Source organism: Alosa sapidissima, chromosome 17, assembly GCF_018492685.1.
Source record: "Alosa sapidissima isolate fAloSap1 chromosome 17, fAloSap1.pri, whole genome shotgun sequence".
Taxonomy (NCBI): domain Eukaryota; kingdom Metazoa; phylum Chordata; class Actinopteri; order Clupeiformes; family Clupeidae; genus Alosa; species Alosa sapidissima.
The window spans coordinates 894,149-912,281 of record NC_055973.1 but is presented as its reverse complement, the minus strand read 5'-3'; the positions used below and the strand labels follow the sequence as shown (position 1 = coordinate 912,281).

Below are 18,133 nucleotides of genomic sequence, written 5' to 3'. Positions count from 1 at the left end.
ACTTAATAGGCCCGCCAAACACTGCCGGAACTTTAAGAACGAACAATATTTTGCGTTCCGAACCGGTTCAGGACCGATATGTTGGTGGCGGAACGCATGCAAGAACGAAAACGTTAAACATAGGCCTACCTGAACCGTTCGGAACGGAACGTTTGAAAAATAATTTTGTTTTCAAGCCCTGCACAGAACTAACCTGCTCTGTAGCAGGTTAACTTTCAAGCTAAATTAAAGGGGTGGTTCAGGATTTTGGACATAGGACCTCATTTCCAAGTAAGCAAGTGTGATATTTATCAGTGGAGACCGTTTTCAACACGTTTCATCCAGTCGTTCTAATTGCAGAGTTCGCAGGTGCTAGGCTAGCGCAATTCAATGGTATGTGCTAGCCTGCCACTAAAAACAGTCTTACCTACTCCAAAGGACACTCGAGGCAAATTCCAGACAATCGATGTAAATGTCTGTGTTGATGGAATAGTGTAAGAAATACAACTACCCTCGCATCGCGTTGCAATAGTTATACTTTGTTCCCTGAAGTTGGTAGTAGTCATTTTGCATCTCAGCGGCGGACTGATATTACCAAGGTTACTACTAGGTATCCCCATTGGAGTGCGCTTTACTGTTTACTTTTTGGCGCAGTACTACTAACTGGAGCAAGTATAATTCCGCCGCTGCTAAGACACTAGTCCCTCAAAATGTAATGCGATCGTTGAAATGCAAGGATAGAATAATGTTAGAAATAAAACTATCAATACAGACATTTACATCGATAGTCTGGCGTTATAATTTATTTGCCTTGGGTGTACTTTGGAGTGGGTAAGACTGTTTTTAGTGGCAGGCTAGCACATACCGTTGACTTGCGCTAGCCTAGCACCTGCGAACTCTGCAATTAGAAGGACTGGATGAAACCAGTCAACCTGTGCTCTCGTCACCTGTAGCCTACAACTTAAAATATATAAGTAGGCCTAGAAATGTTTTTTTCCGACAGTGTCACTAAGCATGGATGTACACATTCACTAGCTCCAAAGAATGTATGAAGATTATGCGATCAAAAATGTTTTAACTTCACATGCATGTGGTTCTAGGAATCATGCTACTCTACGTCACATACGTACGTTCGGTGGTGGTGTAACGTGCAGCGAGACGGCATAGGAAAGAAATTACATTCTTGCGTGTTCGCTTCCCATACGAAGTATTAAGGCTACATTGTTTATCACCTTGATAATGGCATTTTTAGTTATAATCTTTGATGAAAGACATATGTCTACTGCTGATAAAGGGTCATGCACATTTGGTAGGCTGTTCAGTGACAGCTTTGCCAGTGGGCTATATTATATCTGATGCAAGCCAAAGGATAATTATTCTGTAGCCTAGGCAGCTAATAATTAAAACTGCTTCATGTGTCGACGATTGTTCATGAATGTCAAATCAACGGTGTGCTACACAGATTAAATACTAGGCATAAATTGAATTGAAAGCCATTGCATTTCAGATCATTTTATTTCAAACACTTTAGACAAGGCTATCATGTTGATACTAATTTATGTTATGACCACCTACACCTAGACAATAATTTGACGTGAACACTTTTAATCTAAGAACGTACAGTGGGCAGTGCTTCGACTTGGCCAGCTTCACTCGCGGTCCGCGCGTGGGATCACGCGATATCACGCGACTTTAATTTGTATTTTCCCAGTGTGACGCTGCAACAACCCAAACAACCGGTAGATGGCTCAAGTGAGCGGGGTGTCTCGTAAAAAGAAATGGAGCCTGGAAAACCCTACACAGACTTCACTACAAACTTTAGCAGACTGGTTTAGAAATAATTTAATAGCCAGAAATATGCCTGCCCTGCCCTAATAAAGAAATATTTGGTTAACTGCGAGTGAATCCCGTTTGCAGCCGTAGAAGAAACGCAGGACAAATTAAACATTCTGGTTTTCTCCGAGTGCAACGATGATAGACAGACATCATTTGGACAAAATATAGAGCATATTAACCTCCGTTGCTCAGCCAAATGCCTTCCTGTTACGTCCTGTTATCACGGAGTTACAGGCGATAAACGATTTTTGATGGTCACAAGTTTACTTCATTAGCGGTTTATTTTTTTGATTATTAAAGAGTGTTTTTCATTTAAAGGTTTGACTTTGTGCTTATTCAGTAGAGCATTTAGTGCTCTTCCCAATCCCAGACGTTCACATTGCATGTTTGTTTGTAATGGATGCAACCGCGAGATACGCTTGTCATAGGCACCGATACCGTGGATGCTCCGTCTCTCGGGCACCCACTGAAAACATCGAGCACCCACGTGTGACAGCTTACAGTCCCGGCTAAATTCATAATGCAAATTAGATGAGTAAATTTATCCCCTTCATAAACTTTTGTTCATACTGAATGATTTTCACATTTTCAGTAGGACTTTATCTCTGACCCAGGCTTGGAATTTCACCATTTTAGGGGCAAGGCCACTTGGCCTTCAGTTGGGCATATTTGGTGGGGGGCACAAAGGCCACATATCAGGGCACCAAGGCCAAAGTTAACTTTACAGTAGTAGGCTATAAAAATTATCAAAGTTGTATTTAGCCTATTCACAGCAGTAGACCTGCATCACTGTATGAAACATTACAAAAACATGAAACATGACATATTACATAGAACTGTAAACATCTGATCATCTAATATTTACAGATATCTAGGCTATATTTAACATTTGTTTTATATTTGGCCTGTTATGAAATCATGTATTGATTGATACAATTTAAAGGGGTCATATTATGCAAATTTCACTTTTTGCATCCTTTTGTACCTCCATTTGGGTCTCTACAGCTCCTAATAACACTCCAAGCGCGAAAAAAAGCCATCCATCCGTTTTCTGTGAGTCAGTTGAACGATTTTGATGTCAGGAATCATAGGCTTCTATGAGCCATTTGAATGGCTCCCTTATACTGACGTCAAAATAAGGAAATTTGCATAGAACCACCATGGCGCCACCCCTCACCTCTCAACCCCCACCCACTCGATTAGTTGAAGATCCGCCATTAGTTTGCTGGTTTAACAAGCACGGACACCGAGCGCAATGGCTACAAGCAAGAGCAAGTCACACATGAAGTGTTGTGTTGTTGGCTGCACAGAACAACACAAATCCTTGCACTTTCTCCCAGCCAAAGAGAACAGAAGAACTGAGTGGATCCATTTCATTTTCGATGGCCATGTTCCAGCAACAGTCGGCAAAAATCTTGTGTGTGTGAACCACTTCAAGGCAGACTGCTTTGAAAACCTAGGACAGTACACTGAGGGATTAGCCATGAAACTTCGTTTGACAGAGAGATCTGTACCTACTGTCCGTGGCAAGTCACAAGATAAGAGACATGCAAGTACTTTCAAATAATGACTTTTGTGTTTCTATCGCAGTTACGCATGAACTAACGTTAGGTTGTTCGTGTTTTGTCATTTAGCACAAGCTAACGCAAACATTACGGCTAACGTTAGCCCTGCATCTGCTTGGAGTGAGCATTTTCTCCATTCCAAATTGCAAATGCAGCACACAGCCGATCGAGTCATATTTGACAATCCCAGTCAATAATATCTGAAAGTAATGATTGTTAAAATGTTGTCTAGACGCTAGACCTCCATTAAATATTGTCATGTTATCCACAACTGAGGCGACCAACAGCTAAAAGCCTTTAGTATAAGCTAATGTTAGCTTGTAGCCTCACTTTATAACGTTATCCAGTGTTTGCACATTTCCCCTATAGCGCGATTTCATTTAAGCTGCAAGGGTTTGTCACAATTTGTAGTCGTTTTGTCCTTACTGATGAGTTAGATATGGTCATGTTATCTACAATGAAGGTGGCCAGTAAGCTCTTAGTCTAGGCTAATGTTTGCTGTTGTAAATAAAGAGAGATATAGTACTGACGTTGTAGCCTCAGTTTTTAGCTCAAAGTAAATGTGCATATTAAGTGCATGCCATTATTTTCATGTTTGGTTTTCTCTTTACTGCGCAAGACTCTACCTGGCTGCTCTGCATTACAATGAGGATGCTACACAAGACCAGGCCACCTTATCCTCTGGGGACCCTCTCTACAGGATGCATTTCCCAAAGTACAGGAAGGGAGAGTGCAGGGTGAAACCCATCAAAACTGAGACAACATTCCGTAAGTTACATCATTTTTTATTTATCTACAATAAAAGATCTGTTCATTTTGCATGCTATTGCACTATGGTGTCTTTACAATGAACAAAACAATAAATAAATGTACAATGAAATACTTTACAAACTATGTACATAGTTACGAAGTGTGAAATGTTGCACAGGGTACGTGGAAGACTTGATGGGCTTCATCATGGGCGAGGTCTTTGTGGACCAAGAAGCATACAGGGAGGAACTCCTGAAAATAAGCATTCCTCCGGACCTGTCCTCAGAGTTTGAGCACCCAGAGAAGGAGGAGGTGATCGCCAACTATGTGTCTCGCTTCAATCCAGGGGAGGCAGTTTGAAGCCCACGTATTGTCCTTGGCTGTCAGGAAACTCCTGACGAACACGCAGGACCACACATGACGGGATGACGACCCTTATTCTGCATCCAAGGAATCCCCAACACCAACTGACAAAGCTCCTGTAGGAAAGCTATCTGTAACGACAAAAAAAAAAAAGGTTACATAATCTGTCAGTTCTGTCAAAAGTGCAAAGTGCAATTGTCATATTGCAAATGTAATGTTTTATTTCTGTTTTGTGTAATAAATATATTGTAATGTCTTAAATGTGTCATGAGTGTATGTTTGATACCTGCTGAATTTGCAGACAATAGCCATACATAAAAAGAAAGAAAACAACAATTGGGGCATGTGTTGGTGTGTAAGGCCATTAGTGACCTAGACATTAGTAAGACTAACATCTGCTTTTGCTGATAAAAACGGTAGCCTGTCACTTCTCATAAATACTGGGAAAAACTAATAAGTAGCTTAATAAATAACACGTACTGCTCTATTCCCCGTAGCCGTAAGGCCCCATGGTCAGCTCTGTATATGTTCAGTGCGTTCTGAAGAGAATAAACATTCAGGCACACCGGGTATAAACCCGTCTGCTGCAGACGTCGTGTGATCTATAATGGTAAGGTATGCTAGCACAGTCCCTGGCATTATTCGTAAATGAGTGAGTAATATGGCAGCATACTCGCTAGCTCATTTGTAAATAAGTTAGTAACACGGTATTTGCAGGCCTTTCTGTAGCTTAGAAAAGTTACCTTTGTAATCTCCTGGCAGCATATACTCTGCCTCAGTTGGCATTGCCCAACAATTTCCACAAGCACACCTATATAATAATTAAAATAATAATAATAAAAGCTAATCAAGTGCTGTGAATTTAGTGAAGTTTCAAATACAAGCAAATGTTAAATATTGTAAAAAGACTGGCTTTGTCACGCAAAATTACATTAGGTTTACTTCGTAACAGGCTGAACAGGGTAAAGGCTAATAGCCAAGACTAATTTGGCACGTAGGAGAGATAGCAAATACATTGATTTAAAAAGTTAACAAACCATTTAGAAACTGCTTGCAGCATTCGTGAAGGTGTTTTTGCAGGTGGCTCCTCTTCATCTTGATCTGGGTCGAAAATGTTGGGCTAGAGTGCGCCTCTGTATTCCGTCATTTTCACCCAAGCAGTGGAGGTTTTCACGTGAAGAAAACGAACAGCGTAAACAATCTGACAGGTGGGGCGTGGCCATCAGTAGCTTATTTGCATAAAAGTGACAGAGTCCTTAAACGGCTCATTCTGAAAGGGACTGAAGCTGGTAAGAATAGAGGCTGCAGAGATCTCTTTATGCGAGATTGATTTTGTGCAAAAAACTTGAACTATGAACATGTTTTGTATAGCCCATAGACATATTCTAACTTGTTTAAAAAGAGGTATAATATGTCTCCTTTAAGAAACTCAAATAGCCTAGATGCATGCTTAGCATTTTGTGATCATTAAGGCTACTTTCACAAACTCTTAGGTCAGCTGTCCTCTGATTTTAATATTTACCGATATCTAGGCGATATTTGTAACATTTATTTTGTATTTGGCCCATTATGAAAATCATGTAGAACAATTTAAACACATTGTAAAACTTAAAGCCCAAATTTGGAGACATCCATGCATGTCGAAATTTGCTGCAAATTCAAAACTGGATTACTCTGGAACGGCTAACTGTACAGGGGACTGCTTTACATTCAATACAAACATTTATATCCTGCCCTTTCCAGTTCAGTTTGTCAGTTGGTCACAGTTGTTTCTGTGGGTCGTGCTTTGTGAATCTTATTGTGGGACTAGGGCTGGGATAAACGATTATTTTTTAAATGATTAATCTAGCGATTATTTTTTCGATGCATCGATTAATCTAACGATTCATTTTTTCAGTCCGATTCGATTCGATTATCTCCCCATTAATTGACTAATAGCAACTTATACATGTTGATTTACATATCTGAATGAAAAAACATGAATTTCTTAACATTGTAATACATTTCCTATTGCTCTTAAAATTTCAAAATAAAAGACTATACAAGTGCAAAGTAATGCATTCTTAGTCAGAGGTAGCATTCAATAAAGTTCAGTAGTGTATAGGTCTAATTGAGTGCTTCACTTTAAGACGTTCGTGAGGGAATCCTTGCAATTGTAACACTAACACAGTTAAAAGGCTGCTGACCAGGGTTTCCGTTGTCCGGTAATTGCTGGACATTGGCCGAAAAAAAAAAAGAAATGTCCGACAAAATGAAATCTCTCCGGTCAAATTGTCCGATTGAAATTGGCTAATAATCCCGTGCCCCTAACGCAATCTGAATTTGAGAATAAGAAAGAATCCTGACCCTGAGTATTGCCTGCCCTCTGGATAGTTTGCCTGCCATGACCTGCTGCCTTGTTGTGAACTGTTATACAACAATAAAGACAATTGCAACTGCTATTGGTCTGCGCTTGGGTCCGACTAGAAAACCACACCAGGCATCACGTTTACCACTGCCACCTCCAGCTATGTTGGACAAAGGGTCGATATTTACATTGCATTTGCACGACAGTGTCCACTAAGCATACAAAGACACACCTCCATTCAGACACATTGACTATAATAGATGATCGATGTCATCTGCAATAGACAGATATTCTCCTTCAGAATTAAAATAGGTGAATAACAGATACAAGTCTTTATCACAAGTGAACGTTTTATTCACCATTTGGTGTATTTGCAAAAACGATAGCCAGAACCACTTCCGTATCAATAAAAACAAATGCACATATTCTCCGGTATTGTCACGTTTGATTGTACTACTTCCTCTGCACTTTGATAAGTGATATCAGGCTTGAATCGAAGCTCTGGATGTCTCCCATCTAGTGATAGAGATTTGAGATGAGATTTTACACTGTACTCGGGTCTATCGTCTGTTTTATTCAGTAATGACGCTTGTCACAATTTAGAGACTTAAAGGCGGTTAAAGAGTTAAAGGGCTAGTTCTCCTGATTATAATGGTGGGTGCTGTATATTTTTATCTCTGCCATGTAGCATGGCCACACAATAAGTCTTTTTGTGTCACAAGGGCATCTAATATGAAAAAAAAAACAGAATGTTTTGTGCAGTCTGCAAAGGGTTAATAAATGTATCATAACTTTTGAACAAAAGGTGACACACTGATTGCTTTTTTCACTGAGTAGAAGACAAAATTGTGAATCTCATACACTCTAGATTTTTCTCTATTTACAACAGAAATTCAGGGGAAAATGAGATTCATCTTCACAAACTGATATTTTTGTGTTTTTTGAGGTTGAATTTTGATGATGTTTTTAAAGAAATTGTGGGTTCTCCTCAAATGTATTAATTATATTTTAAACCATTTCAAAGGGCTGAAAATTCTCCTGATTACAATGAAGGCGTATATTGTATCTCTGCCATGTAGCATAACCACACAATAAGCCTTTTTGTGCCACAAGGGCAGAGTGTGAAGAAATGGCTCAGTCTTTGGCTCAGTCTTCAAAGGGTTAAAGCCTTCATGTTTTATACATCATTAAACAGGATTACATTATGTGTAATTGTAAATAGATCTATATTGACATTTTTGGTCTAATTGGTCTAATTTATGTAATTATCTAATATAAAATATTGGTGTAATTATTTTATCTTTATCCATCAATATAACACTAGTAGGCTAGTAGTAAACAGCAGTAGAAGTAATAGTAGTAGTTATAACAACAATCATCATCATCATCATGTGAAGAAATGTTCATTAGCGAGAAGGTTTAGAGGAGTAAGGCAGTAAAGGCACTGTGCCACCAATCCGAAGAACCATGTAGACCAAGATGTGCAAGTACCCCCACAGATTATTCACAATGGCAACTAACTGCTTCAGTTACACAATTCTGGATATGGTGGGAATACAGGGACCCCAAATTTGGTACAGAATCTGCCGTATCTATACTTTTATCCTATTTCTTCACCATGTTCTCTTTATGCTATCTGTTCACTGGTCATTTATAATGTAGTTTGTGTTTAAGCGAGAGCTACTTCCACCATAAGTTTTAGTGTGAATACAGATACAAGTCCTCAATCAATTCACTCGTGTTGTAATTGAAAAGCTCGGGGCAGAAGGAAACCCCTAGATGCAACAAGCTGCGCTGGTAAAATTGATTAAAAACAGATTTTTTTTTAACACTTACTCTGTGCTGTTTCTACATCCATGCTTCTATGTGACCCAAAAGAGCAGTTCCTTTTTGGTCTCGCACCCAAGTCTTTGCTAGAACTTTGGTTTTGATAGTCATTTTCATTTTTGGATTGATGTTGGTTTTGCTGCATTTTTTCCTCAGTGTCTGGTTTGTAGTGTCCACCTTCCTCAGCCACCATATTCTCAATTTTCTTGATAAGACCAGGAAGTTGAGGGTGTTCTCCGAAAATGTAGTTATTGATGACATGGTACCTCTTGTTACATTTGTCCACCACCCACTGGAGGTCAGGGCCTTCTCTTCTTATGTATCTCTCAATTGGTTTGTCCCGCAAGACTTCAGCCCACGTAAAAACAACCAATGTGTGCCTCCACACGTGATCTCCAAGCAGAGCCAGATTCTCTTCAATACAAGTACGATCGACCTCTGTAAACATTCCCACAGGAATGACCAGCAAGAAAGCATGAGGTCCTGGTGGACACATGGTGATTCCTCGCACCATTTCCTGCTGATATACCGCAGGGGTAGTTTGAGTGGAGAACCAGCCTGGGGTATCCACCACTATCACCTGACGACCACACACATTTGCTTCACGTTTTACACAGAATTCAGCAGCACGTTCTAAGCGGAATTCCTCATGACCAAGGATTGTATTACCAGTTAAACTTTTGCCTGGCCACCTCCAACCTAGCAGTACCAAGCGGAGCTCAGACAAATGTTTCTCATCACCAACAGCTAGTGTGGATTGCTTGTCTTCCCCTGAATTTGGAACGCCATCACCTGAGGAAAAATATATACACTTTAGTTACATTACATACTTAGTTTCATAAAAGGGAATTTAATTTTATTCTCTTAAAAAAGATGAGTGATCATATCTCTGCAGAAGGAATCTGCTTGCATGCGAGACTGCGTGCAACAGGTTTCTACTAAAGCTTGCTTTGCTAAAACGTAAGAGAATAGCCTACGTGTATCTGCACTTGCCTAGTATTGGAACTCAAAACAAAGTCTTAGACTTAGTCATTTACCTTTACTATTGACTGACAAGGGGTTACAATCGAAAACATAGCCTGAAAAATAAGCAACACTTTAAAAAGCACACCCTGTAAAGAAGTGCACCCGAGCGGGTGGTTGGTCAGAACTGAAGGATGGGACAAATGCTAGCTGAATTCAAAATGCTTTTCTTTTATTAATTTTCCTAGGCTACCGGCAGCCAGATTTACTAAACAAAAACAATAATGACAAAAGAAACAAACAAATCAAAACAAGAAATAAAGACAGGGACAATGTCCACACTTAACTAAGCCTACTTCTGAGGTCTTTTGGCATGACGTCTCGCTAGAGAGGAATCTCCCGTTTGAGCTACTGTACACACAGTCACCGACTTCAGCTGCAAAAAACACGTTGAAAGCCCCGTATTTTGTGAAGGGTGACAAGACTTTTGACCGTGTCAGTTTGACAGTATTACACTTCCTGCAGCATTTTGGTGATATTTTGTTTTGAATTTTGGGAAACCAATTGTTGGTTCAGTTGTGTTGAACTATTGAAATTGTCCTGGTTTGTTTGTTTTCTCCAAAAAAAACTCCAAAAGTGTGTATTTTTCTTAAAAAACAAAATTTCTAAAGGGGTGTGAGGGTGACGAGACTTGTCAGGGACTGTATACAGTCCATTTACCATAAACATTACTTTATCAAGAAGCGATAAAAATGTAAAATTGGGCTTGCCTCGATTGTGAATGATTGGCATTGACGGCATCTGGCAACTACCTCGGAAAGTATAGCCTCCATATCGCTACTATTGCCACTAGCCCTAACTTAATCATGTACTGTTTTTCAGACTATTAAAAAAAAAACATTTCGGACACCATGTTAATTTTATCTATTGTCTAAGCTTATATCCAGGGTTCCCACTCCAAGTCAAATGTAAAATTCCATGACTTTTCCCTGACAAAAAAATTAATTTCCATGACTTACCATATAATGAATGGTGCAATATACCGACCAATGACTTCAGAACAGCCAGCGTTCAAGAATCTTTTACTTTTATAGAGCAGGAGATGAATAAATGGGCATTGAATAAACAAAGTTGGGCTCAAGCAAGCACTAGGCTAAAGCTAATAACCAGATATACACCAGTTCTCCGTGGAAATATTTGTATTTAATGTATTTTTGGCAAGTAAATGTTAAACTGTTACAACAAAAACTGATATTCCATGAGTTTGCCCCCAGAATTATAAAATTCCCTGACTTTCCATGTCGGAATACTTTCCAAAATTCCATGATATTCCAGAATTTCCATGACCCGTGGGAACCCTGTGTACTGTATCACTCACATACCTAGAACAAGTAGCCTATTACGTTTCTGCAAAATATAACTTGACCGCTCATCCTCGTTATAAAATACAGTAAACGGAACAAATGTTTTTTAGGAACCATACTGTCTATGGTAGGAACTGAATAGGTTTTGCTTTCTCAACTGTGTACGTACCTCATTTTTAATTGGTTGCCTGTCGTTTGTCGCTGAACCGCGTCATAGTATCCCCTTGGGGATAAATAAAGTATCTATCTATCTAGTTCATTACCATAAAGTTGACCAAGTTTCAACTTTCCGATTGACGCTCTGGTCGCTCAACGTGCCCAAAATGCAACGCCAACAGATTTGCAGCTTCTTGCCACTGAGAGAAGCCGGCTTCCATTGAAAATGAATGACTTCCAGTAATTTTGAAGCTCAAGTCAGTAGCGGTGTGTACAGCTATGCAGCCTCCATTTAAACCGCAGGTCTCAACCATGTATCGACACAAATCAATTATTACACAATATTTCAGATAACAACACACAGGCAATACACATCACTAAAAGACATTCATGTGAATTCATTATAATGCCAAACAAAACCTCATTCTTTCACTTCATCCATTAAACTATCTGTCTATCAACATCCATTAAAGTATCTACCTATGCACATCTATTAATTACAGTGCATGAAAATATACTGTTCTGTTATCCTAAGTCTTATTAAAATCCTTTAACGTTTTTCCTTAACTAAGGAAACCAATTAAGGTATTCTGTGCAACACCCTTAAATAATTCCCTACCTAAGCACAATGGTCATACTTAAGGGGAAAAACTTAAGGTGTTTTGTGCAATCGGCCCCAGAGCACTACTGTTTACCCTCACCATGTCGCAGTCGCACCATGCGTGTTCAGTGCAATATTGAAAAGGGTCCCGTCTGAAATAGTGTCGCGCAAACCATAATGAAACAGAGAGAAACAGTCAACTCAATGTAATAAATAAGGATGTTAATTGTTTTCAGCATTGCCAGCATTGTGTATAATATGATTGTCACTTGGAGGAGACTTGTAGATAACTAACGTTAGCATAGTTAGCTAACCGCTGCTAACGTGCTAGCTTCGTCACGTCAGAGAAGCATGGGGCTGTGCACAGTAGTGTAACATTTATTCACCATATTAATAAAGATGAAGTGGCTCTGCAATGTAGGCTGTTTCCGTTTTTTGGCAGCACCATGATCCTTACATGACATGGCCCAGTGTCCTTGTAACATGCATGCTTGCAACAAAGCTAGATATTACTTTTTGTATGCGTCTCCATGTCATACTGAAGTCTTTCGAAGGATTGTAAATGAAATCAGGTCCGTGGCTCTCTAAAAGAGCTTCTTGTGCTGTAACTTAACAGCTTAACTTAACAGCTACCACTGAAGTTCTAGTCAACTCCGGTTTGGCGGGCCTAGTAACAATAACTAGGTGGCGTGGCTTTTGCGAACGGTCAATAATTCACTATTAAACTATCCAACTATTTAACTGTTCAGCCAATCTAACTATCAGTTGCCATCAACTATGACTCCTGCCAACTGTTTCCTCTGCTCGTTCTGTTTCAAAATAAAAGTCCTCAATACAACAATTCACTATTAAATAATTTAACTATGTAAACTACTCAACTAGTTAACTGTTCAGCCATTCCAACTGTCAGTTGTCATCAACTATGACTTGCATTTTCATGCACTGGTAATTTCTCGGAATTACAATTTCTAGTTGTAACTCTCAAGCGGTCAATTTCTTTTGACAAAATCCACCAGAAGTCACCAGTGTTGCTTTTTTCAAGCTCTGTTTTCGATGGTAACCTATTTTCAGTCAATAGTGAAAGTAACTGTGTAATAAGGCTGGGCGATATGGCTGAAAACTGTATCACGATATAAGTAAGAGCTTTCAGTATACGTGTAAGACCGGAGGTTCTGCCGATGTTAAACGGTGGGGCCGTATATCTGAACGACATAACCGGTCATATGGAAGTCCGAATTTAGCCAGTTGTTCTACTATTCCCCCCCTAGTATTTCCTCCGGACATTATGTAAATGTGCTGTGTCTGAACGAGGCGTAGAACATGCAGTTAAAATTCACACCTAGTGAGAGGGCGTGTTGGTGACGTTTCTTTCGTGCATTCATGTGGTTAGATCTGACTTAAATGCCAGTGTTATAATGGAGTGGCATAGTGCTGTCCAGAAAATCTCCGACCTGGAAAGATGCAGACATCACGGAGCTACTGTCCATGAGGGCATATAACATTTTGATAGAACACATGAAGGAAACGGCACGTTGTAGCCTACAACTGCATGGCAAGGCCAAACAAATTCAAAGGACTGAATCATAAGCAGAAGGCACTGAAAAGGCAGTAGCCTACAGTGATGTCGTTGACGACAATAACAGGAGTATTTAATAAATTGTTAGCCAACAGTTTTCTGTTCATTGATAGCCTTCTCATGACCTCACAGCTGAGCTTGCTGATATTTGTTGAGCATAAATATGGCTAGAGAAAATGAAAACGAAGAAAACGCAACTTTGTTCCAAGCTCCTTACGTAAATGCAATAGACATATGGGGAGAGGATGCTTTTGGAAAAAATAAACCATGAAAAAACGAACAACTTCACTGTAATGTTAGTATTTTGTTTGTTGCTTAAAAACGTTGTATGATGGCCTTGAAGTCTTGAGTTAGCCTACTGAATTGGCTGGTAGCCTACCATAAAGTTTGTGCATGCTCTCTCTCCAATGCAAACCAGATTTGGGGTTCTATAGCCAAGTAATTCTGGTATATAACATTGAAAACAGATAAATGTGTTTATTCGAAGCACACATACAAATACTGTAGGTCAATTTCAAGTGGGCACTTACGTGACTAGCCTACTTCAAATATTAGCCTACGGACAATAGATTTCTCTTCTTTAGCCTACATAATGCATAGGCTACACTTTGTAAACAAAAAGCAACTGTGACAGGCAACGGCCGCATATTCTGCGTCATATCTCACATCTTGTGAACTTTACAAGCCCCCACCCCTCACTCGACAACCACACAGAGATTCTGTAATGTGCGTGTATGTCGTTCACACATACCGTATAAGGTCAGTATTAGGTCCGCAGGTTAACATCATATCAGAATCATCCGTAGGGTAGGACCTCCGTTTGACAAACCTCCGCATATACTCCGGAGTTATATCGACTGAGTTTCACATCAGTCGATATCGATAATTATTGATTTTATTTAAACCTATTTCAGATAAGGACCAGAAGGATTTTTTTTTTTATTTAAACACTTATTTTAACCTTCCTCTGATTTTAATCACCTCAGTTATCAATCAAAGCAAATCAGGGAAAAGAAATGTCAACACAATCATGACAAACACTCAAATAAATAAATGTGCACATAAGTCTGAATGAAAAGCAGCACTGGTTGAAGCCTGGAAATATTGTAAACAAAGTAGCTTAATTGGCTAGTTTATCATAGTCTACTGGCTGGACTATTCAGTTTCCCCATGTGTGTTTAAGTTTCAAATGAATACTTTTTCTCCTTGGGACGGGCCCTTTGAGTCTTGGAAAATACTTTTCCTTTTACATCGGGATTGAGATGATAAGAACTTAGCAGTCAACTTGAATGCAAGAGTTTTGAACAAATTCGTGCAAATTTAGCCAGTCGTCTTGCATGATTGTGAATGTTTGGATTAAATGTGCATGCATGCTAAGGAGGCGGCATCTGTTGAGAGGGAGGGAGGAGAGAGTGCATGGGTCAAGTACTCAATGAGAGTGTGTTAGGCCTACTTCTATCGCCTACTCTGGTAGAGTTGAACATACAGTGGGCAGTGCTTCGACTTGGCCAGCTTCCCTCGCGGTCCGCGCGCGGTATCACGCGACTTTAATTAGTATTTTTCCAGTGACGCTGCAACGACGCTGCAACAACCCAAACAACCAGCAGATGTCTCAAGTGAGCAGGGTGTCTCCTAAAAAGAAATGGTATAGCCAGAAATATGCCTGCCCTGCCCTAATAAAGAAATATCTGGTTAACTGCGAGTGAATCCCGTTTGCAGCCGTAGAAGAAACGCAGGACAAATTAAACATTCTGGTTTTCTCCCAAGCAGCTTTCAGCCATAAGGCCACTTTGAGAACATTTCCTAATTCACTCGACACTAATATTCAAAATGTTGAAAACTATTTTGGCATAGCCTATAAGCAGTTTAATTAAATGCAATGTAAGTTGTAAACAAATGGGCTAGCCTACTTGGTGAGGCTTGGCCTCATAGATGCGCTCGTGCCTTAGATGGCAAGAAAAATCTTCACGATATAGGCCTATTAACTGACCGCCCGATTCACGTTGGCTGGGGGGCAGGGGGGGCTATCAGACATTTGTGCCCAGTTAATCCGGCCCTGCCCCCAACATATCACACCTCTGTGACAGCTTAAAAGAAGTCGAGGACTCCTAACTCACAGACCTATTCACAAACCGGTTTTGTGGCTTCTCGCCATGTTTTGAAATCCTACGCGGCTACAGGAGCTTCCAATCGTGAGGAAGCAATTTTGCATTGTAGGCATAACTAACATGCAAAAACGCCACCAACAACAACCAAAACTAGGCTACTTATTGTCAACATGTAAATTAGGCTAAATGTAACATTATTGTGAATCAAATTAAAATGTTATCTTTTGCAAACGTAGGCATAGTAACAGATTAATTTAATAATGTTACAAAGATACATCAATCCGTATGTTTCATTAGGCTACTAGGCTATTTGTTTTGCCTTAGGCTACTCTTGATTCATTTAGGCTAGGCCTTTTTATTCAGTTATTCATCATCTTCCGTCCTTGTGTAGCGCACGCATTCTCAGACCTGTCACCTGCCACTCATCGTAAGGGAGGTGTTTGGAATCATTCCCACGTTACAATCATCAGCCAATCAAGGTGGTCACTTCAGTCAAGCTCGTGCATGAGTAATAACGTCATCCATAGCAACGAAGACTCACTCACTCTTAGTCAAAGATTCTAGAGCGCTCAGCTCCAGAATCTGTTCAGGATCTGATCTGATTCTGATCTGTTCCTTACTAAGAGTAGGTCTGAAAGGCTTTGTGAATAACTTAATAAGAGAAACCTAGCTAAAATATTTTATTGCTATTTAGGAGTAGCCTACTCCTAGTGGTAACATAAAAGGCTTTGTGAATATGGCCCCTGGTGTCTAACCCAATGCATAGCCCATTTACACAAAATAATGGTTGAATATTAGGCTACTGATGATCATTGTTATTTAAGAACATGCAGTGCGCTTAGGGCACCAAAAACATCTTGCTCGTAAAAAATCATCATACCGCACATTGTGGCGGGTCTGTTATTTAACCTACTTACTGTAGGCTGCGCAAACCACAGGCCTTTATTTTGGGCAAGCCTGCATTCGAGGCAGGCCTTCTGTTGAAGAATTTTATATAAAGCCTGCGCTAACAATAATCCTCCTGCCCCCGATACCACAGCTGTGGATAGTGTGGAACGTTCAAGTAATAACCCAATCTAATGTGTGTCTCAATTGTCCCCCGCTGACCACCTCATACATTTCTCTAGATTTTGCAACGACCTTACATGACAATGCCATAAAATGCCAGTTTTTAGGACACAGAATAATGTTTGTAATGATACCAGTTAGGCATACGTTCAACAGTAGGCCTAACATAAGTGTAATGAGCTATTCATTGTCGAAGGTGCATGATAAAGTGAAATGTGGAAAACAAACATTTGCCGATGTCATTAGGGGATAGGCCTACTTGTTTATTTTTTACGTAGCCTACAATGGCCAGTTCAGACAAAGCCGAAATTACTAATTTTGAAACATTTGTATGGTTATATTGCTTGACTTAAATCCCAGAGAGTAGGCTACCGCACCCCACAGTGATGGGCCTAGCGGTCTTACGCGTTCAGTGTGGGGTATAAACAAGCTGAGAATTTAGCGGTGTCACGTCTGCCTGTCACAGACGTGGGGAGCTGAAGCTTGAGATACAGTTACTACAGTAACAGTATTTTATTTTACTTCTTATGGAATATATTTCTTTTTTTAACTTTTATAAAGGCTTTGTTTGAATGCTGTTGGAACAAATAGTAGGCCTAGTTGATTATAAAGGCAACTTTCTGTTGCAATATGTGTGTTCTGGACTGCAGGTAACTTGTTAAGCCAGTGGTTCTCAAACTTTTTCTTTCATTCCCCACTTTGATCAAGCATTGACTGATGATAGTGGAGATAACGTGTTATCCCGAGGCCTTTGCAAGTCAGCATCTCCGACGGTAGTCTACCCTATTAAAAATATAAGTTTTCGATGTCCCAAACGGAGAGCCATATTGTTTTAACGATCTCTATGCTACTCACCAAAATGTAGGCATGAGAACATGATCAAGTATCCAACTGTCGTGTCTTAAACTATTGTGATTACAAGCCAGTGGTTTTCAATAGAGATGCACCGATATGGAATTTTAGGGCCGATAACGATAACCGATATTTATTGGTTTGTTGTGGCCGATACCGATACGATAACCGATAATATTACTCTTGAAAAACATTTGTGAAAAGTGATTTGGGGAAAGCATTTAATAAGCATAATTTTATTGCAGTAATTTTACCTACCACCAAATGATGGACAGAACTCATAATAGTCCTCAATAGTATGGCAGTCAACAACATAACAGTAGCCTAGCCCTACAGTATGTGCGGCTCCTTTAAGTGAACCTGACGTCAGTGAATTGCGAGAGAGTGGCTAGAGAGTTTGAATCATTTTCATTTAGGACTAAACGCTCATAAACGGCTCAGCTTGGAATAAGCTACAGTATAGCTAAGCGGGTCAATATAGGGTTCAACGTCAAAAAAATTTATACAAAAGGTTTTTTTATGGATTCTGGTACTGTTGGACATGCTAAATAACATACTAAAAATCTAGTAAAATCTGACCTTGGGAAAGGGGTCATTTTCAAAATGGCCGCCAAAATGGCTGTCAACAGGTTAGAATGGCTATATCTCAATTACTATTCAGCCTACAGGGGTGAAATTGATATCAAATGATGGTCAAATTAAACAAGAATAGGATTTTAAATGTTAAAATTGAAAATGTTTCAATGCTCTACCTTTTTCAGCCATAAATTAAAATCAA

At 39.7% G+C, this 18,133-nt stretch overlaps 1 protein-coding gene across 1 annotated transcript in view; it reads right to left on the bottom strand.

The window, feature by feature from the left end:
- The window catches only part of LOC121688448 (GTPase IMAP family member 4), a 49,611-nt gene that overhangs the window by 12,075 nt on the left and 19,403 nt on the right, over nucleotides 1–18,133 (bottom strand). The window contains exon 2 of the mRNA XM_042068078.1: nucleotides 8,677–9,459. Within this exon, the coding sequence (XP_041924012.1) occupies nucleotides 8,677–9,459 (783 nt within the window). The remainder of the gene's footprint in view (nucleotides 1–8,676; nucleotides 9,460–18,133) is intronic.